This window comes from Nomascus leucogenys, chromosome X (genome assembly GCF_006542625.1).
Source record: "Nomascus leucogenys isolate Asia chromosome X, Asia_NLE_v1, whole genome shotgun sequence".
Classification (NCBI taxonomy): Eukaryota; Metazoa; Chordata; class Mammalia; order Primates; family Hylobatidae; genus Nomascus; species Nomascus leucogenys.
In genome coordinates, this window is record NC_044406.1 from 64,267,195 (window position 1) to 64,291,490 (window position 24,296).

At 39.5% G+C, this 24,296-nt stretch overlaps 1 protein-coding gene across 1 annotated transcript in view; it reads right to left on the minus strand.

Annotated features, from left to right (window-relative positions):
* Positions 1–24,296, minus strand: part of HDAC8 (histone deacetylase 8) — a 241,477-nt gene that overhangs the window by 138,271 nt on the left and 78,910 nt on the right. Inside the window, exons 6-7 of the mRNA XM_030807076.1 lie at positions 23,288–23,365; positions 22,634–22,742 (exon numbers count right to left, since the gene is read on the minus strand). Coding sequence (XP_030662936.1) covers positions 22,634–22,742; positions 23,288–23,365 — 187 coding nt within the window. The remainder of the gene's footprint in view (positions 1–22,633; positions 22,743–23,287; positions 23,366–24,296) is intronic.

Below are 24,296 nucleotides of genomic sequence, written 5' to 3' on the forward strand. Positions count from 1 at the left end.
TCTCCCTTTCCTTGTCATCATTTTCTGCAGTTCAATATTCATTCCCTCACTCAAACCTTGATTCAAACACTAGAGACACAGAAATAAGCAATACTCAGGAAGCTTCTGGTCCACTAGGGGAAGAAAACAGGAAAACAAGTAACTGTGATAAGTGCTATAATATTCATTCATTCATTCATTTCATTTGTTTATTCAACAAATGTTAATTGAATGCCTATTATAGGTACTATGTTGGGCAATGGGTTCACAGTATTGAACAAGAGACCTATTCTTTCCCCCATGCCTGTTTCTAACTCTCTAACATCAGAGTTCCTTTATCTTTTCAACAATAGTGATGTGCACCTGCACTCTACTTTATTCCTTGTCATAGACACACTCTGGGGCCTGATAAAGAAGCACTTGGAATTGCTCTTCTTCTAAGGCCCTGAACTCCGAACTACTTTCTCCATCTACAATTTTCTATCTTTCCAATTCCTATTGCATTTGCTCTTTATTCTTACCATAACTCCTATTCCCTAGTTTTTTTCCTATTTTCAAAGTACACCGTCCAATAAATTTTTTGTCTTTTGAGACAGGATCTCAGTCTCTCACCCAGGCCGGAGTGCAGTGGCATGATCATGGTTCACTACAGCTTTGACCTCCTGGGTTCAAGCAGTCCTCCCACCTCAGCTTCCCAAGTTGCTGGGACTATAGGCCACCATATCCAGCTACTTTTTAATTTTTTTTGTACACATGGGGTCTCACTTTGTTGCCCAGGCTAGACTCGAACTCCTGGGCTCAAGCGATCCTCCTACCTTGGCCTCCCAAAATGCTGGGATTATAGGCGTGAGCCATCATGCCCAGCTCAGCCTATCTTTTGACTTCATTTGCTTCATTACTTATTCTGGAGAATATGATTAGTCATTTTGAAAACTTACTTTAGCACCTTAGTTCCCTCACAACTTTGCCATTTTTGCCTTGTCAGTCCTTAAGCCCTTGGATGAACCACACCATCAGAGTTTTCTCTCTGTTCTGCTGGAGGAAGCTGAGAAATCAAGTGACTTGCTTCCATTAGAGTTTATGCTTATAACTCCAATTCAACAAATTCTACAAACATTAACTGAGTTATTAATATGGGCCACACACTCTCTACAGCTTGGCCACCTTTCACTTTACCTCCAAGTGATGAAGAATTACATTTCTTACAGCAGCTAGTCTAATTTTTGAAAAATACAAATACAAATACAAACAGGCAGGAGAAGGAAATAAAGGGTATTCAATTAGGAAAAGAGGAAGTCAAATTGTCCCTGTTTGCAGATGATATGATTGTATATCTAGAAAACCCCATTGTCTCAGCCCAAAATCTCCTTAAGCTGATAAGCAACTTCAGCAAAGTCTCAGGATACTAAATCAATATACAAAAATCACAAGCATTCTTGTACACCAATCACAGACAAACAGAGAGCCAAATCATGAGTGAACTCCCATTCACAATTGCTTCAAAGAGAATAAAATACCTAGGAATCCAACTTACAAGGGATGTGAAGGACCTCTTCAAGGAGAACTACAAACCACTGCTCAATGAAATAAAAAAGGATACAAACAAATGGAAGAACATTTCATGCTCATGGGTTGGAAGAATCAATATCGTGAAAATGGCCATACTGCCCAAGGTAATTTATAGATTCAATGCCATCCCCATCAAGCTACCAATGACTTTTTTCACAGAATTGGAAGAAACTACTTTAAAGTTCATATGGGGCCAGGCGCGGTGGCTCAAGCCTGTAATCTCAGCACTTTGGGAGGCCGAGGTGGGCGGATCACGAGGTCAGGAGATCGAGACCATCCTGGCTAACACAGTGAAACCCCGTCTCTACTAAAAATACAAAAAATTAGCCGGGCGTGTTGGTGGGCGCCTGTGGTCCCAGCTACTCAGGAGGCTGAGGCAGGAGAATGGCGTGAAACCGGGAGGCGGAGCTTGCAGTGAGCTGAGATTGTGCCACTGCACTCCAGCCTGGGGGACAGAGCAAGACTCCTTCTCAAAAAATAAAAAAAATAAAAAATAAAAAAAAATAAAGTTCATATGGAACCAAAAAAGAGCCCGCATCGCCAAGTCAATCCTAAGCCAAAAGAACAAAGCTGGAGGCATCATGCTACCTGACTTCAAACTATACTACAAGGCTACAGTAACCAAAACAGCATGGTATTGGTACCACAACAGAGACATAGATCAATGGATCAGAACAGAGCCCTCAGAAGTAATGCCGCATATCGACAACTATCTGATCTTTGACAAACCTGACAAAAACAAGAAATGGGAAAAGGATTCCCTATTTAATAAATGGTGCTGGGAAAACTGGCTAGCCATATGTAGAAAGCTGAAACTGGATCCCTTCCTTACACCTCATACAAAAATTCATTCAAGATGGATTAAAGACTTACATGTTAGACCTAAAACCATAAAAACCCTAGAAGAAAACATAGGCAATACCATTCAGGACATAGGCATGGGCAAGGACTTCATGTCTAAAACATCAAAAGCAATGGCAACAAAAGCCAAAATTGACAAATGGGATTTAATTAAACTAAAGAGCTTCTGCACAGCAAAAGAAACTACCATCAGAGTGAAAAGGCAACCTACAGAATGGGAGAAAATTTTTGCAACCTACTCATCTGACAAAGGGCTAATATCCAGAATCTACAATGAACTCAAATAAATTTACAAGAAAAAAATAACCCCATCAAAAATGGGCGAAGGACATGAACAGACACTTCTCAAAAGAAGACATTTATGCAGCCAAAAAACACATGAAAAAAATGCTCATCATCACTGGTCATCAGAGAAATGCAAATCAAAACCACAATGAGATACCATCTCACACCAGTTAGAATGGCCATCATTAAAAAGTCAGGAAACAACAGGTGCTGGAGAGGATGTGGAGAAATAGGAACACTTTTACACTGTTGGTGGGACTGTAAACTAGTTCAACCATTGTGGAAGCCAGTGTGGCGATTCCTCAGGGATCTAGAACTAGAAATACCATTTGACCCAGCCATCCCATTACTGGGTATATACCCAAAGGGCTATAAATCATGCTGCTATAAAGACACATGCACACGTATGTTTATTGTGGCACTACTCACAATAGCAAAGACTTGGAACCAACCCAAATGTCCAACAATGATAGACTGGATTAAGAAAATGTGGCACATATACACCATGGAATACTATGCAGCCATAAAAAAGGATGAGTTCATGTCCTTTGTAGGGACATGGATGAAACTGGAAAACATCATTCTCAGTAAACTATCGCAAGGACAAAAAACCAAACACCACATGTTCTCACTCATAGGTGGGAAGTGAACAATGAGAACACATGGACACAGGAAGGGGAACATCACACTCCGGGGACTGTTGCGGGGTGTGGGGAGTGGGGAGGCACAGCATTAGGAGATATACCTAATGGTAAATGACGAGTTAATGGGTGCAGCACACCAACATGGCACATGGATACATATGTAACAAACCTGCACATTGTGCACATGTACCCTAAAACTTAAAATATAATAAAAAAAAGAAAAATACAAATATAATGAGAGGACATTCTTGATATAAAAAATTAAACATGGCCGGCCATGGTGGTTCATGCCTGTAATCCATCACTTTGGGAGGCTGAGGCGGGCAGATCACTTGAGGTCAGAAGTTTGAGACCAGCCTGGCCAACATGATGAAACCTCGTCTCTACTAAAAATACAAAAATTAGCTGGGCGTTATGGCGGGCACCTGTAATCCCAGCTACTTGGGAGGCTGAGGCAGGAGAATCGCATGAACCTGGGAGGCAGATGTTGCAGTGAGCCAAGATCGCACCGCTGCCCTCCAGCCTGGGCGACAGAGTGAGACACAGTCTCAAATAAATAAATACGTACATAAATAAATAGAAAGGTCTATCAAATAAAAGTGAAAAATCTCCCTATTTCCATCTCAACTTCCACCCCAGAGGTAACTGCTGATTAATAGTTTGTTGTGTATCTTTCTAGATCAAACTTTTTCTATCTCATACTGGACGGAACTCGTTGAAGCTATGTGTAGTGAGTGCCTTTACCTCTTTTCTCTACCTGAAAATGTCCTCTATCATATTTCTTCTCCCTTTCCAGCTTAATTTATCCCTCTAAGCACTAAATCCTCTTTTGTTGCTTTAAGGGTCATATATCACCAATGAGCTCTTTTCTTACATCTTCAGTCCCTGAATTCCTGCTGATTGAGTTCCTGTAGACTATAAGTTAAAAGTTGCCCATCTATCCCTCCCCTTCTTCTCAGCATTGTCCAACTTATCCACATACTGGCCACCTATACATACTTCTTGCAGTCCAGAATCTGATCTTACTGCTCTCCTGAAATTGCTCTCTTAAAGGTAGAGAGACCTCTGGATTACCGTATCCAAAAGCCTTTTCTCTGTTATCTTTTTCAAACTTCTTAGAAGCAACTGACAGTTGGTTCTACTAAAAAATCTGCAGCTGGTTATCAGGGGCTACAGTTCCAGGAAAAAAATATTTTAAAAGTAATTTTAAAATAAGTTTATTGATCTTCATATACTATATAATTCCCTCATTTAAAGTGTACAATTCAATGGCTTTTAGCATATTCAAAGAGTTGTGCACACAACATCACAATGAATTTTAGAATATTTTCATCGTCCTCAAAAGAAACCCTGAACCCATTACCAGTCACTATATATTCCCACCACTCTCCAACCCCCAGCCCCTGGCAACCACTAATATACTTTCTGTTCCTATGAATTTGTCTAATTTTGACCTTTCATATCAGTGGAATCATATAATGTTTTCTTTTGTGACTATCTTCAAGGTTCATTTGTGTTGTAGCATGTATCAGTACTTCATTACTTTTTATGGTTGAATAACATCCAATTGCATGGATAGACCACATTTTATCCATTTATCTGTTGATGTTATTTCCACTTTTTGGCTGATATTAATAATGCCACTATATAATAAAAAATAAAAAATAAAAAAAATAATGCCACTATAGTATACTACTACAGATATACATGTACAAGTTTTGTGTAGACACATTTTCAATTCTCTTGGGGATATATACCTAGGAGTAGAATTGCTGGGTCATGTGGCAACTCTATGTTTAACCATTTGAGGAACAGCTAGACTGTTTTCCACAGTGGCCACACCATTTTACATCCCCATCAGCAATGTATGAAGGTTCCAATTTCTCCACATCTTCACCAACACTTGCTATTTTTTGTTTTGTTTCATTTTAAATTAATTATAACCATCCTAGTGGGTGTGAAGTAGTATCTCACTGTGGTTTTGATTTGCATTTTTCTGATTAGTAATAAAGTTGAATATCTTTTCATGTGCTTATTGGATATTTGTGTATCTTCTTTGAAACAATATCTATTTCAACCCTTTGCCCATTTTTAAACTGGGTTGTCTTTTTAATATGGAGTTGTAAGAGTTCTTAAAATATTCTAAATATGTCTCTTATCAGACACATGATTTGCAAATATGTACTCCCATTGTGTGGGTTATCTTTGCACTCTCTTGATAGTGTCCTTTGCAGCACAAAGTTTTAAATTTTGACAAAATTCAATTTATCTATTTCTTCTTTTTTTGCTTATGTTTTTGGTGTCATATCCAAGAGACCACTTCCTATTCCAACATCATGAAAATTTACATCTATGTTTTCATCTAAGAGTTTTATAGTTTTAGCTCTTACATTTAAGTCTTTGATCTATTTTAAATTAATTTTTATATATGGTGTGAGGTAAGGGTCCAACTTTATTCTTTTGTATATTGATACATCCAGTTGTCCTATCATTATTTATTGAAAAGACTGTCCTCTCCCCCATTGAATGGTCTTGGCCCCTTTGTGTAAAATCAATTGACTATAAATGTGGGGGTTAATTTCTGGACTCTGAACTCTTGTTCCATTAATCTATATGTCTGTCCTCATGCCAGCAAGATGCAGCTTTGATGACTGTAGTTTTGTTGTAAGTTTTAAAGTTGAGAAGTTTGAGTTTTCTAACTTTGTCCTTCTGTTTTGAGATTGCTTTTGCTACTCTGGGTTGAATTTCTGGATACATTTTAGGATAAGATATGTCAATTTGTGAAGAGAAGTCAGCTGTGATTTACAGCTCCATTTTGACTATGCTAAACCTGTCATCTTACCTCTTCTATTCCCTGCCTCTGTTAATGACATCCATCTTTTCAGTCACCCATGTTCAAAACTGAGGAATTTGAAAGTCACCCTTTCAGATTCCTCCCTTTTCCTGTTCCTTTCCAATTACCAGTCTTCCACCAATCTCTCTCCTATTCCTTCCTCTCCACTCCCACTGCAGTACTCTAATCTAGCCCTTATGACCACCTTCATGGATTACACCAATAGCTTCCTAATCAGTTTCCCTGCCTCAAGTCTCTTCCCTCTCCAATCCTTCACACACACAACCATCAAATTAATTTTCCTTAGGGATATAGTTTGATAAAGTTACTTCTTAATTCAAAAACCTTTAATGTCCCTCCATTGTCTTTAGAGAACACTTAATATTCTTAGGCTATGATCCAAAGTGCTTTGTAATCTGACTATGGCCCACCTTTAAAATCTTATTTTCCAATAACACCTTAGCCTATATTATTCTATAGGCAAACTGAACTCTCCATTGTTCACCTCACTCACCTTGTATTTTCTTGCAAGTATGCCTTTTGTCATGTACTTACTTGTGCCTGAAAGTTACCTTTCTACATGTCTACATCACAGCCATTCTTTAAAGTCTAGCTTAAATTTTATCTCCTCCATGAATGAGAATGATAATAATGATGACAACAGCTAACATTTATTGAGCACTTTATTCAGAATAGAGCACTGTTCTATGTATTTTACATGTATTAACTCATTTGACCCTCATAATAATTCATAACAGGTATTATTTTTAATCCTATTTTACAGACGGGGAAACTACCATACAGAGAGGTTAAGAAATCTGTACAAAATCACACAGCTATTAAGTGGCAGAGCTGGTTTCTGAACCCAGGCATCCAGGCACCACAGTTTTTGCTCTAAACCACTACAGTATATCTGCTTCCATGACTTACTGAGCTACTATGCATCAGATACTATGTCAGCCACTTTACCCACATTATTTCAATATAACAGCAGATGCTGTTGCCAAAACTTTACTGGGAAGAGTGTTAATCTTCCCAAGCAAGCTTTGATCTTATGATTCCCTCATTCTAAAACCTTCAGTGGCTCCCAAAATGTTTACAGAATATGGTACAAATTTTCATAGCTAAGAATTCCAGCTCTTCCGTGATGTGGTTCCCACCCACATTTCCAATCTTCTTTGCAACTTCTCCTTCATGCACTTTACAGTCCAGCCAAACTAAAACCACTGCTATTCTTTGTACATAGCTCAGCTTCTCCCAACTTTGATCTTGCTGTACCCTGTGTGTAGAACATCCTTCCCTACAATCTCTGTATATTCAAACTTGACCCAGATTTTATAAACACTCATATACATTCACACACTTTGTAAAGATAGAGTAATTAGCTACCCTTTAGAAACCAGATCAAATATTACCTCCTCAATTACGCCTTTTTCTGAAGTATTTTCTCTCTTTGAATACCCACAGCATTCTATCTCTTATGGTTCTTACAATTTTCTATGTTTTATTTATTTAAATGTGTGTGAATATGAAAATCAATCTCTATTTATTTATCCAACATTTTAAAATTTCCACTAACTTCCTCGAGGGTAGAATCAATACTTTATACATAGTAGGCATTCAATAAATAGTCATTAAATGAATAAATGAATGAAATGTCACTCCAGATTGCTTTTGGGAAAGTTTCCCTAACCACTGTAACAGTACTGTTTGCTACACTGCAAATCATTAATTTTTCGTTTTGTGAAAGTATAAAATCTCTTATCCAGAAAGGAGGGGGAGGACAGGCATCTCTTTACACTACATTAGTAACTTCCCTATAAACATACAAGATATTCACTTAAAATGCAGTTTTCTTGATGAGAAACCTGATCCTTCAGTATTCAGCCGTCTAGTTTTCAGACAAGGCTATGCAAATGGGGAAGACAAGCTGCGGCAGCTGCTTCTACAGGCCTGGATTTGGGGCAGGAGGTTCGTACCTGAGGAGGATAAAAGCCAGGGTGGTGACATTAATGATGCTTTTGGATAAAAGAAAAGCCCAAGAACAAAATCGTAGAGTTATTCTCTTTTCTTTGATTCCATCATGGTAGACCACAGCTTCTACTGTGTGCCTTTGAGATCTTTCACTGGTGCTTCTTTACCTCTAATACCAGGGGCTGAACATGTTTTGTGTTTTTTTGTTATTTAGATAATCAACATCCTAAAAGATTCATCTCAGGGCAATGGGATGCCAGAGCAATGGCGTTATAGTCACCCTTAACCGATACTGGTGGTGGGGTCTGGTAACCCTAACTTGTCCCTCTAGCAAGACCTCTGATGGGTTCATGCTCCCAGAAGGTTTAGTCTCCTGACTTTCTAGATTGCACACCAGTCTAAACCAGCCTTGTCATCTTCATGCTTTCCAACAGACACTCTCAGCACCCTCTAGAGACTCCCCCAATTAAGATTAAAGAAATGAGAAATTCAAAGTTGAAAAACCAAGAAGGGTAGGATGCAGAAGGAGAGGAGAGAAAAATATTTGCTACTGACGCTTTGAATTCTCAACATCAGCCTGAGAAAAGTTATTGCCAGCAGCAAAACCCCTAAGACATAAATTTTAAACCTACTGCATTTGATGAGATTGAGAGGCAGACTGTGTTAAGGACCCAAAGTATTACTAGTCAGTCCCAAATGGGAGCCATTCAACTTTCCATAGGTATGTTTTCTCTAAATTCTTTCAATCCTATCTGAGCTCAGGTACTGCTGACTCATTCTGCAACAACTCAACCTGCCAGGGGATGCAGCATATGGTAAATGCCTCAGTGACTTCTGAATATCTATTACAAATGGTTCAGGGATGCAGGGATTTGGGAGGAGGGAGGCTGCCTTGCAGTGAGCATGATGTGTCATTTTGTTGGAGAACATGGGTGCCTCTTGGACATATTCAGAAGACATTTAATTTTCTATAAGTTTCTTTTTCTGCTTTTAGCATCAAACAAGCTGTACTGGTTCCATGAACTTCTAAAAACATGAAAGAAAAAAAAACCAAATCCATTAAATAAAAGACAAACCTTAAACTCCCAAACCAACCAACCAAGCAAACAATCAACCAACCAGCAAACAACCTCATATCCCTTTCGCTGTTTTAATTTTCGTGACATAATTTCTTAACATTTTAAAGGGGCATCTTTTCTCTCACTGCTGAGTCTATTATATAGAAACAGATTCTAACGGGCATCTCTAACACGCCTTGTAGTAGGTAATTCTACTCATCAATTACGTGTCACCTTGGCAACAGAAAGGGCTGCATACTATTTTTAGCATATTATTACTTATCTCTCACTATACCTCTTAGAAGTAAACCATTCTCATTCATACAACGGAAAGTGAGTCATCCAGAATTAAAGTCATCCAGTGTTTGCATGGCACCTTACCAGTGGCCTGAAGTGAATCGTCAGAGCTAGAATTAGAACACTAATTCTAATTCGAATGCAGTGCTCTTATTAGTAAATCCCAATGGTCTTTGGCTGTCTTCATTCTGAGAGGCCAGAGGACCTAGCAAGCAGAGTGTACATTATCTGGGCAGGGGGTAGGGTGGGCAGAGAAGTAGGCTGGTTTGGAGAGCTAAGCTGAAAAACAAAAAATGGAAGAAGACCTAAAGAATATGAATCCTAAGGCTATCTGTGCTATTTGATCTGGGGTAGGTCATTTAACTGCTCTGTAACCACCAGGACTGCTCACAGTGTAGACTGCATTCTGCTCTGTGTCACATCATTTGACCAAATGTCTCATCTGTCCCCCTTTGCAACCCCTACAGCACTTGTTTCAGGAAGAATGCTGGATTTGGAGTCAGATAAGCTTGGATCCAGTGTTTGTATAGCAACTTGGACAAGTCACTTCTCTGAACCTCAGTTTCCTTCTCTGTAAAACAATAATATTCTCTCCCTCACAGGGTTATTGTGAGGATTAAATGATATAATATTTGTGAAAGTCTTCTCCCAGCATCAGGCATATAGTAAGCACTCCATAACATTGAATGAATAAATGAATGGCCTCAAGTCAGGCCCTTCGAGTGCTATGTTAATTCTTTCAGCCCACTAGGATACTGGTGAGTTCAGCACAGCACACCACAGCAGTGACTTCCTGAATAGTATTCTAATGGTCCCCAAAGGCAGAGAGAAATTTCATCGTGTCACTGCCCGGTTATACCTGTTCTGGGAATACAGTAATTCATTTTCCAGTGCTGCCAATCTATTACCTTTCACCAAACACAAAATTCACTTTAAGAAGGGACAGAAACACAAGTGCCTTTCTGTTATATAGAGGTTGGGAGAATATATTATTAAAATTGAAACCGACTTCTCTGATTTCTTAGGCAAAAAATCAGATTGGAAGCCAAACAGCTATTTGGCCTTTGCAGACCCTGGATAGCGATGCCCTTGGGGGAAAGGGGAGTGTTGGAGTCATTCCAAACTATAGTTACAACATTTACGTGTATATTTACTGCTTGTGCTTATGCTCTCTGCACTTAGTTTTTACTCTCTAAGCCTTGAAGAATTCACAATTTACCGAGAGCACAGTTTAATACATACGGGTGGGAATAAAGGCCTATATCTGTTTCTCATTTCCTAATCATATTTTCTACCTTCCTTATATAACTGATACCTCTTCTTTTCCAATTCAATTGCTCACTTTTTGAACTTAGGTGAACAATAGTGATTTGTTAACAATAAACATGCCCCTAGCCCTTCCCTCACTCTTCTTTACCCCTGAGGGCCTCCCTAAGATTCAAAGCCGAAATCCTGCCATATAGTTAGCACCTGGCGCAGCTCATCAAAATATAATATCCTTTCCCAGATGATTGGAAATCTCTGCAATGCCGTCATACAATGAGGTGTGCAAGAAAGAGTTTGGAGATTGATTTTCATCATTAACTTGATATTGCATGGTTTTTGTGGGACTTAAAAAGAAATGCATTTTTATTACTTTTAAGTACTGCACATAGAATAACTCCAACTCATCATATTTTAACAGTTATTTTTCTAGGGCAGGATGTATGTTAAACATGCCTATGTTAGAGTGTCTGGTGGATCATTTAGGATCAGTGTCCTGTTGCTTGATGAAATCCAGATCACTTCAATGAAATCCAGATGGGGAAACTGGATCTCTGGCAATGGCTTGCCAGATCTTCTCCATATGAAATCTCTCTAGTCTGTATGCAAATTCAAAACTCCATATCCTGGAAATCCCAAACCAATCAAGTGGCGCTCCGCTTCTTAGTTACTGGACTAAACACAGGGAAGCAATTCATTCTTCCCTGAGGAAATAAGCATTTCTTACATACATCTATCTTGGCACAAAAAGGGCTGGCTAAGCAAATTAATAGTGTAAACAGGACTGCACTGGGGAATGTTTGTCCTACTTAGGAGAATAAACTTTTTATGCACTTTGTGCATATCCACTTACATACAAATAATTGATATGCTAATTACAAATGATTCTTAAAGCCCCTTCCCTGAGGTGCTGTACTATGCTGTTAGTCTAGTTTGAATTACTAGCATGTCCAGTGCTTGAAAGTAATAAAAATGCATTTAAAAATATCCCATGATTCAGACTGGCTTTCCTCTAATTAGGCTGAGTTAGTGAGGCTTGCCTGTATTTAAATAGGATAGATATTTTTCCACTTCACCCCTAACATGTTTAAGATGGTCCCTCTCCTCTCTCTATTCCTCCATCCCCCTCAACACGGAGCTGGTGCACACAAACCCCTTAGCTTCTGGCTCACTATGCAATGGCACTTGCATCACCTCCAGGCAAACACATTGCTTTTAGCCCCTGGCACACACACGTGCCCTTTTGCTTATTAACTTGTTAGCTGGTTATTTGATATAGCTTTTTTTGAGGAGTTCTTTCCTTTAGTCTTTTTTTTTTTTTTTTTTTTTTTTTTTTTTGATGGAGTCTTGCTCTGTCACCTAGGCTGGAGTGCAGTGGCGTGATCTTGGCTCACTGTAACCTCCGCCTCCTGGGTTTTCAAGCGATTCAATCTGCCTCAGCCTCCCAAGTAGCTGGGACTACAGGCACACACCACCAAGCCCAGCTAATTTTTGTATTTTTAGTAGAGATGGGGTTTCACCAGGTTGGCCAGGCTGGTTTTGAACTCCTGACTTCAAGTGATCTGCCTGCCTCGGCCTCCCAAAATGCTGGGATTACTGGTGTGAGCCACCGTGCCCGGCCCTTTAGTTCTTCTTTAAGTACCAATAGACATGGCTTTTTCCTGGTAGTACAATGGGTTAACAGTGCACACAGAGCAAAGTCCAGCCAATGTAACATCAGGCTTTTTCATCAGGTGCTGGATACCGGGTTTAACTAAATATCTGTATAGTCCTTGTCAACACGTCACAATGAGGCAGCTCATCAGTCCTGGCAGCTGCTAGGTGTATGGCAATGTCAGGCACAGTCGTTCAAGGCCATAACATGTTGAAGCAAAACGTAAACAGTAGTTTTGCTAGGCTACACTGAAGGGACAGAGCAGTGACTAAAGAATGTGGGAGAGAGAGGATTAGGGCAGAGGTTTGTGGGGTGCATGGTGGAGAGCAGCTGAGAGGAATAAATGAATTTTGATGTTAGAATATCCTATGAAGCCCAGATTATAGTCAAGTCTGGAGTTCTTTTCAGGGCAGAGTTATGTTAAAGGGTGTAATTTTCAAGATTTCCATTTAGGAGCAAGGTCTTCCTGTCTCTGGAGAGTTTCAGAACATGTTCTAGCATCAGAACTTATTCAACTGCTGCCAAAAAGAATCAGGTCACTTGCTCCAGGAGGCAGGGATCAGTCAGCATAACAAGAGACCAGAGAAGAGGCACATCAGAGAAACAGCACAAACCTACAGAATTCCACAAGACTGTCTTCCTTGATACAAATGAAACAATATACCTATGAAGACTTGTTTGCTCAGGGTGGGAGGGACTGTCATGATGGCAGGGCTACTTGGTGCAGTTCGGCAAACAGTCATAAAAGACATCAGTTGAGAGGGGAAGGAGAATACAAGAACTGTCCCTCTAACCACCTGGATTTAAAGCCCTAAGGATTAGGTGAGAGAAAACACCAGTTCACCACTGCAACCCTAAACAAATCCTGAGGACAGGCAGGGTGAGTTCACTGACTGAGGTTTCAGGATAACTCAGTGAAGCACAGTATCTCCCTCTTCCTAATTATCCTACATTCTGACACACTTAATGCCTCTTGAATTTAATATTTTAAAAGACACATCAAACTAGGAAGAATAAATGAATGGCTCACTTCAGCCTCATTTCCACCTGTGGCTAACATTAACAGTAACTTTAATTAGTGTCTGAGTCATCCATTTTCCAGAAACAACAGGTAATTTTACATCTGCCATACCCCGGAGAGGCAGGATAAAAGTTTATTAAATAGAACGAAAGCATTTAACACAAATATCTTACTTATAGAGGGCTGAGTTCGAAGTGCAAGGCTTATTGAATGAATTAGCAGCTTCTGTTACCTTAATCACTGGGCGAAAGTGAGCTAGTGATTATCAAGGTAGTGTAGCTGTGACCCAACTGAAGAGAGGTAGAATAAGTTTGTAAAGAATTTTTTATCAGTTCTTAGATTGTAATGAAATGGGGAATGTATTAGCTTGTGCTCATGCTGCTGTAAAGTCAGGAAACAACAGATGCTGGTGAGGCTGTGCAGAAGTAGAAATGCTTTTACACTGTTGGTGGGAGTGTAAATTAGTTCAACCGTTGTGGAAGACAGTGTCGCGATTCCTCAAGGATCTACCAGAAATACCATTTGACCCAGCAATCCCATTACTGGGTATATACCCAAAGGAATATAAATCATTCTACTATAAAGACACATGCACATGTATGTTTATTGCAGCACTATTTACAATAGCAGACTTGGAACCAACCCAAATGCCCATCAATGATAGACTGGATAAAGAAAATGTGGCATATATATACCATGGAATACTATGCAGCCATAAAAATGAATGAGTTCATGTCCTTTGCAGGGACATGGATGAAGCTGGAAGCCATCATTCTCAGAAAACTAACACTGGAACAGAAAACCAAACACTGCATGTTCTTACTCATAAGTGAGAGCTGAACAATGAGAACACATGGACACAGGGAGGGGAAACTCACACACTGGGGCTTGTCAGGGGGTGGGGGGCCAGGGGAGGGAGAGCCTTAGGACAAATACCTAATGCATGTGGGGTTTAAAACCTAGATGATGGGGCCGGGCGCGGTGGCTCACGCTTGTAATCCCAGCACTTTGGGAGGCTGAGGCGGGCGGATCACGAGGTCAGGAGATCGAGACCACGGTGAAACCCCGTCTCTACTAAAAATACAAAAAATTAGCCGGGCGTGGTGGCGTGCGCCTGTAGTCCCAGCTACTCGGAGAGGCTGAGGCAGGAGAATGGCGTGAACCCGGGAGGCGGAGCTTGCAGTGAGCCGAGATCGCGCCACCGCACTCCAGCCTGGGTGACAGAGCGAGACTCCGTCTCAAAAAAAAAAAAAAAAAAAAACCTAGATGATGGGTTGATAGGTGCAGCAAACCACCATGGCACATATATAACTATGTAACAAACCTGCACGTTCTGCACATATATCCTAGAACTTAAAGTAAAAAAAAAAAAAGACTAGGTAATTTATAGAGGTTCTGCAGGGCTGGGGAAGCCTCAGGAAACTTACAATCATGGCAGATGGGGAAGCAAAGATATCCTTCTTCACATGGCGGCAGGAGGAAGTGCAGAGTGAAGGGGGGCAAGCCCCTTATAAAACTATCAGATCTCATGAGAACTCACTATCATGAGAACAGCATGGGGGAACTGCCCCTATGATCTAATCACCTCCCATGAGTTCCCTCCCCCAACACGTGGGGATTACAATTTAGATTACAATTCAAGATGAGATTTGGGTGGGGACACTAAGCTAGACCATATCAGGGATGAAGATGGAAGGCTAAATAATTACTTGTTCTCACATGCAAATTTCTAGAGGGTTCATCCCTTCTCATCAAATGAAAGCGAATTTTAAAAAATTTGTATTGCTTAAAATAGTTATTTATGAATATGTGTGTGTATGTATTGCTTTTGCTACATCACCAGGCCTAAAGGAGTAAATTACACATTTTGGGCTCTCTTTCACTGAAGATCTACCTGCTTCCTTTTTTTCTTCTTGAGACACAGTCTCACTCTGTCATACAGGCTAGAGTACAGTGGCACAATTTCAGCTCACTGCAACCTCTGTCTTCCAGGTTCAAGTGATTCTCCTGCCTCAGCCTCCTGAGTAGCTGGGATTATAGGTGCGCACCACCACACCTAGCTAATTTTTGTGCTTTTAGTAGAGACGCGGTTTTATTATGTTGGCCAGGCTGGTCTTGAACCCCTAGCCTCAATCAATCTGCCCACCTTGGCCTCCCAAAGTGCTGGGAATACAGGTGTGAGCCACCTGTGCCCGGCCCTACCTGCTTCTAAAATTAAATGATAACCTGGAATCCCAGGTGGAAGATAAATTCTAGATGACTTATTATAACGAAAGAAAAACCTATCATAATTAAAACATCTCTTCTTTAAATATTAACAGTAAAAGTCAATAGTGAAAGGAAACACTTCCCTTAAATGCCCTTTAGTGATGTCCCTTGGTCCTCATTTTATTCAACTGGTACTGGTTGAACAGCTTAGCATGGGTGGAGAATCTCTACCCTTTATGCAGATATGGCCTTCCACAAGGACCAAGAGGTGGCATAAATTTTGCCTATAGTTTAAAAATGCATGATGTTAAAAATTGTTAGCTATATTTATCTAAAACAACCACATGAAAAAGATGTAATTCCATGAGAAGACCTCTATAAAATGACAGGGGACACTATTCACTTTCTAAAGTAGGAAGCAGGATTTTCTCCATTGAAAATGAAGGGAAAGGTGGATTTATAGAATCTGCATGTTTTCAAACTTTAGGAATTGAAAACCTAAGAAGTTAATTCTTACAATATTTATTCTTATTTTCTATCTATAAAATTACAAATTAAATCCTTGAGATTAATTCTTTTTTGGGCAAAAATCTAAGTTGCACTTTCACAAACAAACACAATGGATTGCATATACTGTGGATCATGTGGTTCATTTGCATAGTTAAATGGTTTCTATTTTGGGGAGGGGATTTTCTGCAATCCCCTGAGATAAAGTTTTCCAAGAAGTCCCAGGGATGGTATTTTTTTCTTTGTTTGCAACCATTAAGTTTCTCACTTCCATGTGACAACTTTGGGGACAATATAGTCAATAGTTAAGAGGCAGACAGACGTGGGTTCAAACTCAGGCTTCACCATTTAGTAATTGTGAGACCTTAAGCAAGTCAACCTTTTCTCCAGTTTTCTCATATCTCATGAGAAATCAGAACGTATTACAATTCCCACTGTAAAATGGCAATACTAATAGCTACTTTAGTAGGTATTATAGACTGCGACAGGGATCAAATGAAGCAATGTAAATGTTTAGTGTAATTACTGGCACAGGGAAGGGTTCCCTTAGAGTTAAGCTCCAGGGTGCAGGAGCCTCATCTGCCTCATTTGCAAGTACCAGTCATAGGGTAGACAATACACTTTTTGTCCAAATGAACGAATAAAATGCTTTTATTATACTTAAAGATACACATACAAGAATGCATGTCAAATGTTAAGCACAGCATCAGGCAAACAATAAACTATGTAGCTTGGTAGCTCCTACCCCAACTCTCCTTCTTGTGGTTAATGTTTTTAAAACCCTATTGATATAGTTTGAATGTGTGTCCTTTCCAAATCTCATGTTGAAATGTGATCCCCAATGTTGGAGGTAGGGCCTGGTGGAAGGTATTTGGGTCTTGGAGGTGGATCCTTCATGAATGGCTTGGTGCTGTCCTCATGGTAATCAGTTAATTCTCACTTTATGAGTTAATAAGAGCTGGTGTTAAAAGAACCTGGAACTTCCTCCTTTTTCTCTTGCTCCCTCTTGTTGTGTGATATGCTGACTCCCCCTTTGCCTTCCATCATGATTGTAAACTTCCTGAGGCCTCACCAGAAGCTGAGCAGATGCTGGCACCATGCTTTTACAGTCTGCAGAACTGTGAGCCAAATTAACCTCTTATTATTTATAAATAACTGTCACAGGTATTCCTTTATAACAATGCAAAACAGACTAACACACCTATAAAGTGACTTGAGGTGCTCAACTCTTTTGTAGGAGGGTCAGAGTGGCTTCAGAGAGCTGAATTTTGGCCCCAGACCCCAGGAATTGATCCTATGCCTAAAATACCACTGACATATATTTCAGAAGCAATGACAGAGTCTAAGAAAAATTCTCATGCCATAAACATATAATATAAAGATACTATAATTTTTTTCTTCTTTGTTGGATATCAATGGGACTCAGTATAGATAGACAAAAAGATTCTGCCCAGGAATAAAAACTTAGGCTTTAATGAGCTATTCCTTTAATGACTCTGCTGTTGTCCTAGAGAGCAAATCCTTTCTGGGTAGGCTACTTGGGTAAGGTTGTTAACAGCAGAATTAATGTTCCAGAAAAGTAGTTAAAGAGCTATAAAATAAATATTTAAAATAGAAAAGTGTAATATTTCTCTCATAAAAGGAAAGAGGTACGAATCTTAAGTTGTTTATTCACTTCTGGGGTCTCTGAATTTTTTTTAAGTTAATAGTCTTTGATGGGGAAGAAAAGGTTTCTTTCAGTTTTGAGCTATACAATATAAGCCATAGAACTTAAGGCAAATAGGCCAAGGACGAAATACAGGTAGGTTCTTATTTTAACGACCACTATTATGAACTCTGGTTCACTAGAGTACGGTTATTGCTCTGGATGGGTTGGTAGCTCTAACTAGCGGAGTTTTGCATATATAGATATAAACACTGCTACTGAATGACAACTCCATTTTAATAGAATCTTTTATAAGTCCTATTTGTTGAGAAGTCTGTTTAACAATGTATCTTCCTTTAGGTGAAATTACTAAGTTGAATAGTTGAATATTCTTAATAAAATGTGATTGTTTTTCAAAACTTTGAACTGTCAACTTCACCCATACACATTATAAGCACTTCATATATGGTTTTCTTATGTGATATCTACTGATAATCAGATATTTAGTAAAGAAAACTTTCTGGCTGTTAGGTCTATAAAATTATAGGATGAGAATTAAGAAGTATCAGCACAATTCTAAATTTCTTCATTCGAACTTCACATATGTCATGGAAGTTCAGAGTGGACAAGTAGTTGGGTCATCCTGAAAGATTTGAGATTTCAGACTAGTGCCCTACTATTTATCAAAACCTCCCTTTAACCAACAGCAAGGTCATACTTGTTAGTGTCCTTTTCCCTCAGAATCCTTAACTATAAATGCTCCCAAAATCGTCAACACAAGAGTTTTAGGTAATAGATTAAAAATTATTAAGACTACCTCAGATTGCATTCAAATATACTTAGAGAGCAAATGGGTTAAACATAGGCAGTGTAATATTTCCTGTCTCAGATGATAAAACTTGGGAATTAGCAAACCCTCCCTTTCGCAAAGCAGCCTCCCTTTCCCACCAACCTTCATGGGTATATGCATGTGTGGCCCAGGGATGGGGTGGTGGTGGGGTCAGGTTTAGGCCTTCACATACATCAAAAATATAGTATACCTCTATCATCTCTATACTAGGGCTATAGACTTCCATTTGAAGGAGGAGGTATGCTTACCAGAGCAATGTTGATGATGTTCCTTTATGCTGGTTAAAACAGGGCTCTACTTGTGATACCAACTCTAGCAGCTGTCAGGAAAATTATGGGAAGCTTTTGGGAATTAGTGGCCCTTGCCCTTAGAATTGAATGATCTAGGGAGATCTCACTGTGAAATCTGTCGTTTATATAAAATAGAGCTTGAGATCTTTTGGTGTTAGGAAATGTTCATGTAAAGATTCCATATCCAGTCTATTACAAAAAAACTCTAAGCCAATTTTTAACGGAAGGGGGTATGTTCAAGCTTAAACTAAAACCATTAAGTTCCTGCCTGACTAGCTGGCAAAGTAAAAAAGACTACAGCAGAGGAAAAAACCATTTTAGAAAGGAAAAGAGGAAGAAAGAAAGGGAGGAAGGGAAGAACAAAGGAAGAAAAGGAAGGAAAAGGAGAAAAGGAAAAGACAAGAAAAGGAAGGAAGGAAGAAAAGTAAAGGAAAGAAGAAAGAAAGAAGGAAAAGGAAAAAGGAGCAATTCATGAGCAAACTAGAAATTGGGTGGCAAATGAAAATGAGAGCATCTTATAAGTGAACCAGCAATAAGAGGTCCTTTACACATCACAAGTAAGGAGTGAGCCAGAGAACCAGTGGGGTCATGAAATAAAAAGGATGAAAAGGGGCCATGCGCAGTGGCTCATGCCTGTAATCCCAGCACTTTGGGAGGCCGAGGTGGGCAGATCACAAGGTCAGGAGATCGAGACCATAGTGGCTAATACGGTGAAACCCCATCTCTACTAAAAATACAAAAAAATTAGCCGGGCGTGGTGGTGGGCACCTGTAGTCCCAGCTACTCGGGAGGCTGAGGCAGGAGAATGACATGAACCTGGGAGGCGGAGCTTGCAGTAAGCCTAGATAGCCAACAGAGCGAGACTCTGTCTCAAAAAAAAAAAAAATAAATAAATAAAATAAAATAAAAGGATGAAAAGAAGATAGTAGATAAACTGAATGACTTTTTATAAAAAGAATAAGCCATTCCTATGTGTAATATATCTTTTGAGGCAGGCAGAAGGGTCAGAGGTAACAATGGCAAATGTGTAAGAGACTGTTTCCAAGCCACATACCAGAAGTATTCAAAGGCATAATGCCTGGGACTGAGTGATCTAGTTACCAGGGCTGGCCCTCTGCAAAACTCTTGGCAAAGATCGTTGTGGTTTTTGGTACCCCTTTCCCTCTACTGCTCCACTATGCAATTCCTGCTCCTCAGAATACTCAAGGAGCTCATGCTCTGACCCTTTCACAATTCATTGTCAAGAATGGCACTGTGAAGCTACACCTCATCTCTACTAAAAGTTTCTTTTTTTTAAATTAGCCAGATGTGGTATTGTGTGCCTGCTTGCCCCAGCTACTTGGGAAGCTGAAGCAAGGGGATCACTTGAATCCAGGAGGTCAAGGCTGCAGTGAGCCGTGATCATGCCATTGCACTCCAGCCTGGGCAACAGGGGAAGACCCTGTCCACCACCCCAAAAAAGAAAGGTTCTGTGAAACTATACTTCCATAGTACAGTAGGGGTGAGGATGAGAGGTTGTGCCAAAATTTCATTTTAAGGACTATTTCTAATTGTAGAATAAAAGTATGTTTCCTGTTAAAGGAATTTCAGGTATTAATCGAACAGATGGGAGAGATGTTTGGGCCAGGAAGCCTTCTTGGTACCCTTGGAATCAGAGGTGCCTTCACATAACGCCCTGACCAGACTTGACTTCTGAAGGAAAGCAAAGGAAAAAAATTATTATACCTCTAATGAAAACCTGGAACCTGTTATTCTGGATGATCACTGTGTGGCTTGCGTTGCCAATGTGGGTCCACAGGCAAAGGGGCCCTGGGAACTATAAACTGATGAGTGTCTGGTTCTTTAGTAGGCAAGCTGGAAGAATTTTTAATAAATGCTAGCCTCCTGTACACAAAAGCCATCAATCTATTGGGATGCGGGTGGCATCACGCTTTTTGTAAAGGGAAATCATGTGTAATCTTCTACAGATCTTTTCCTTGGGGCTAAACTTACTTTAAAAATGCTTCTGATTAGGTTTGATACCAAGGCTATTTTTAAACATGAATTACCATGGAATTTAAAATATTTTTTATCATGTAGTAGGAACTGGTCTACAGAAAAAAAAAAGAGAAAATATAGCGTAGAAACGTATTTTTTCTGACTGAAGAAGGATAAATAGACTTCCTTGGGGGTGGGCACTGGAAAATCCTCAAGTCTACAGATAATACTCAGCTTTCCCAGGCAGTGAAATGCCAAGTTGATGGGAGATAAAGAAGATCTCAGGAGGTTTTATGATTGGCAGATAACCTTCAATAGGGGCACATGTAAGGTGATCCATTTAAGGCTTTGTAAGGGGTACATGTAAGGTGATCCATTTAGGGTGATCTATCTAGGGAGCACTAGATATTACAAACTATACTTGCTGGATGATGAGTGCTGACCTTTAAATTAAGACCCAGGAAAGGGCTCAAGGAAACACTGTGGACAGTGCACTGAAGAGAACAACCTAGTTTTCTGTTATGGCAAAAAAAAAAGGGTAACAAAATCAGGCACTGTTAAGAAGGGGATTAAAAGAAAAACAAAATAATTCTCCTTTTACATAGAACTGCAGGATATCTTTATTGGTAAAGTTACATAAGCAGCTCTGATCTGCACATCTCAAGGACAGAAGAGAGCTTAAGGGGAACAAAGAAGGGCAATTAAACCATTGATGGCAGGCTCCAAAAAAAAAAAAAGGTTTTTTCAGTATGATAATACAGAGGTAGCCAGGAGACATGATCAAAATTATGAAGAGGCTTATGCTGCTGAATAACTGAATGATGACTTGGCTCACCAAATCTCTTGAGCTAAGAAGCACTTTTGAAGCATGAAGTTTTTATTTTTTAATAGTTCTGCTTTGTTTATACAACTGCCAGTGATGATGGCCAGTGCAGGCAGGCTCCTTTGGGAAGAACCTCCACCAGAGGTTGGGAGAAATACGAGCTAAGTTGGGGAGGGATCAAGAGTACCTCAATCCCCGTTACTTACCTTCAGTAATGTTGACTGGCTGACTTCTAGTCGGATTTGCTTTCTCTGCCACCACTTGTGCCTGACCAATCTCAATTTTTATGAATATGAGTTTAACACAATCCCCCACCCCCATTCCATAGGGCTTTTCAACTCTAGTGGTCCACACATTGGCACCAATCTGTCTGCCTATGATTGTCTGTAACTTAATCCTTAGCCATGGTGTAGAAAGAACAGGTATCTGACTCCAATTTTAACACAGTGGATAGAAGGTAAGAATGCATGATGAATATTAATATTCAATTCTCTAATATTTACACCAGTAGAAGAAAGCACAGGTCTCCATAATGAACCCTGACAACTGAAATGAACCCTGCCAGGTTAATGAAATAAGACACATGTAGGTTTCTTTAGCTAAGAAAGTGGCAAATAAGGGATTCTTCAGGATAGCCTAAAAGCTCTACGCTTGGGATGGCCTTAATCATACTGAGTAAGATCCAACCTGGAGCGTGGCTCTGGTCCAACTGCTTGGCTCTGCCATACAGCGGATAGCTACTGATCAAATAAGCATAATGACCAGTATACAAAAGCTTTATAGGTATATAGACGTTTTCTTTTTTACATTGTTCTGGTTTACATTGTGAGATGGGGGCCATTTCATCCTACAGAACTGCAATCCACTTATTACTGGCTCAGTGTTACTGCCATACCTTTCACAGATCTGGTAATATTTTTCATCTTGTATGCCATCCTGAATGGGCACATTTACACTGTAGTACCGTCCCTTCCCTAGGCCAACATCAGACACGTCACCTGTTCCTATAAAAGAGAAGAGCACTATGATCAGTTATTAGGAACATGAGAACCCAGAAAACTTAAAGGATTTCCTGATAGGGAAATTTCTAGGGAAAGAAATTAAGAAAAATAATATAAAGAAGTAACTATTGTAAACAATCTTGGAGAAGCAGGCAAACTATAAGGAAACTGAAAAACCTCAGTTTTCATCTTACTAGATCAAATGAAAAAATAAGAGATTAACTCCTTTGCTTGGCTTCATGCTTTTTGAGTTGACATAACATCAATTTATCACTGCAATTATTCAGGATGTTAGGAGTTGCATGGGGTGTCTACTAGTATAGCAAGCATAAGTGATCTGTTGACAGTCCATAAAAATCACCTGGAAAAAGAAACAGCTTTAATGTCATTCTTCTTGTTATTGTCACCTGAGGTGACCTGTGTTAAAATTTTGCATAGGATTGTGGCAATAAGGCATTAACAACATGGAACTGTCCAAGTATAAGAAATGTATAGAAGAATTTCAGTATTTAGTCATCAAACGTAATACTGAGTTTATGATCACTTGCCTGGGAAAAATCCTGGGGAGAATTTGTGCAGGGACACGGTCATGACTTTGGAGGTGAAACTGAAGGCGTCTTCTACACCTAACAGATAAAGAAACATCAAAAGAATCACTTCACATATGGCATTCCTATTTTCAACATCTGAAAATCTAGAAAGCAGCTGTGAGAAGGAGGGTAGATGAGAAGGCAGCAATATAAAACTAACAAGCTGAGGAATAAAAGTTATACGAACCTCTGGTCTCTAATCTCATAATTACAAGATGAGGTAGAACTTTGGCCCCAAGTGAAGTTCGGGGGTTCCTTTTCAAACTCATGGAAAACTATAACTGGACTTCCCCTTTCCAAGCAATGGGATGTCTGGGCTCTCTTTGACAACCTGTTCTAAAAAGTAGGGAAAGGCAAGAGCCTAGAATTGAGGCATTATCAGCAGAATTGAATAAGGGAAACTGGAGCCATCTTACAAGTTTTATGTTTTGTTTTGTTTAAGTGGTTATAGTTAAAGTCTTGGGATTTTTTCCAAAGATGTACAATGTGATAACCCTTTGAAAAATATGACCAATACAAACATTAGCCATTATATACCGAAAACCTAATTATAAAGTGCCTTTCTATAATGCAGATTTGGTTATAAATAAGTAACTTATAGTACATCTTTCTGGCTAAAACATGGAAGGCTGAAAACAGCCGTGACCTTGTCTCCTAATAGCAGCCTTATAACAGTGTTTTAAAACCTGAAGAAAGATGAGCGAGAAAGGGGTCTGTTTTCCATTTTAACTTAACTTAGTAAACGATTAGAGGCCTGGGAGATAAAAGCTGGGATTTAAAGTAACCCTCACAAGCCTCTACGTATACAGGTGAACACACTGCCCACCTCCACCCCTTTCCTCTCAGAATCACATATAGTCACACTACGTTCAGATAATCAATCTGTAAAATGGGAGGACTATTAGCAAATTCAGGTACTGTCCTCTTTCTTACTTCAAACAAAGAAATTGTCTCTGTATTTATTTAA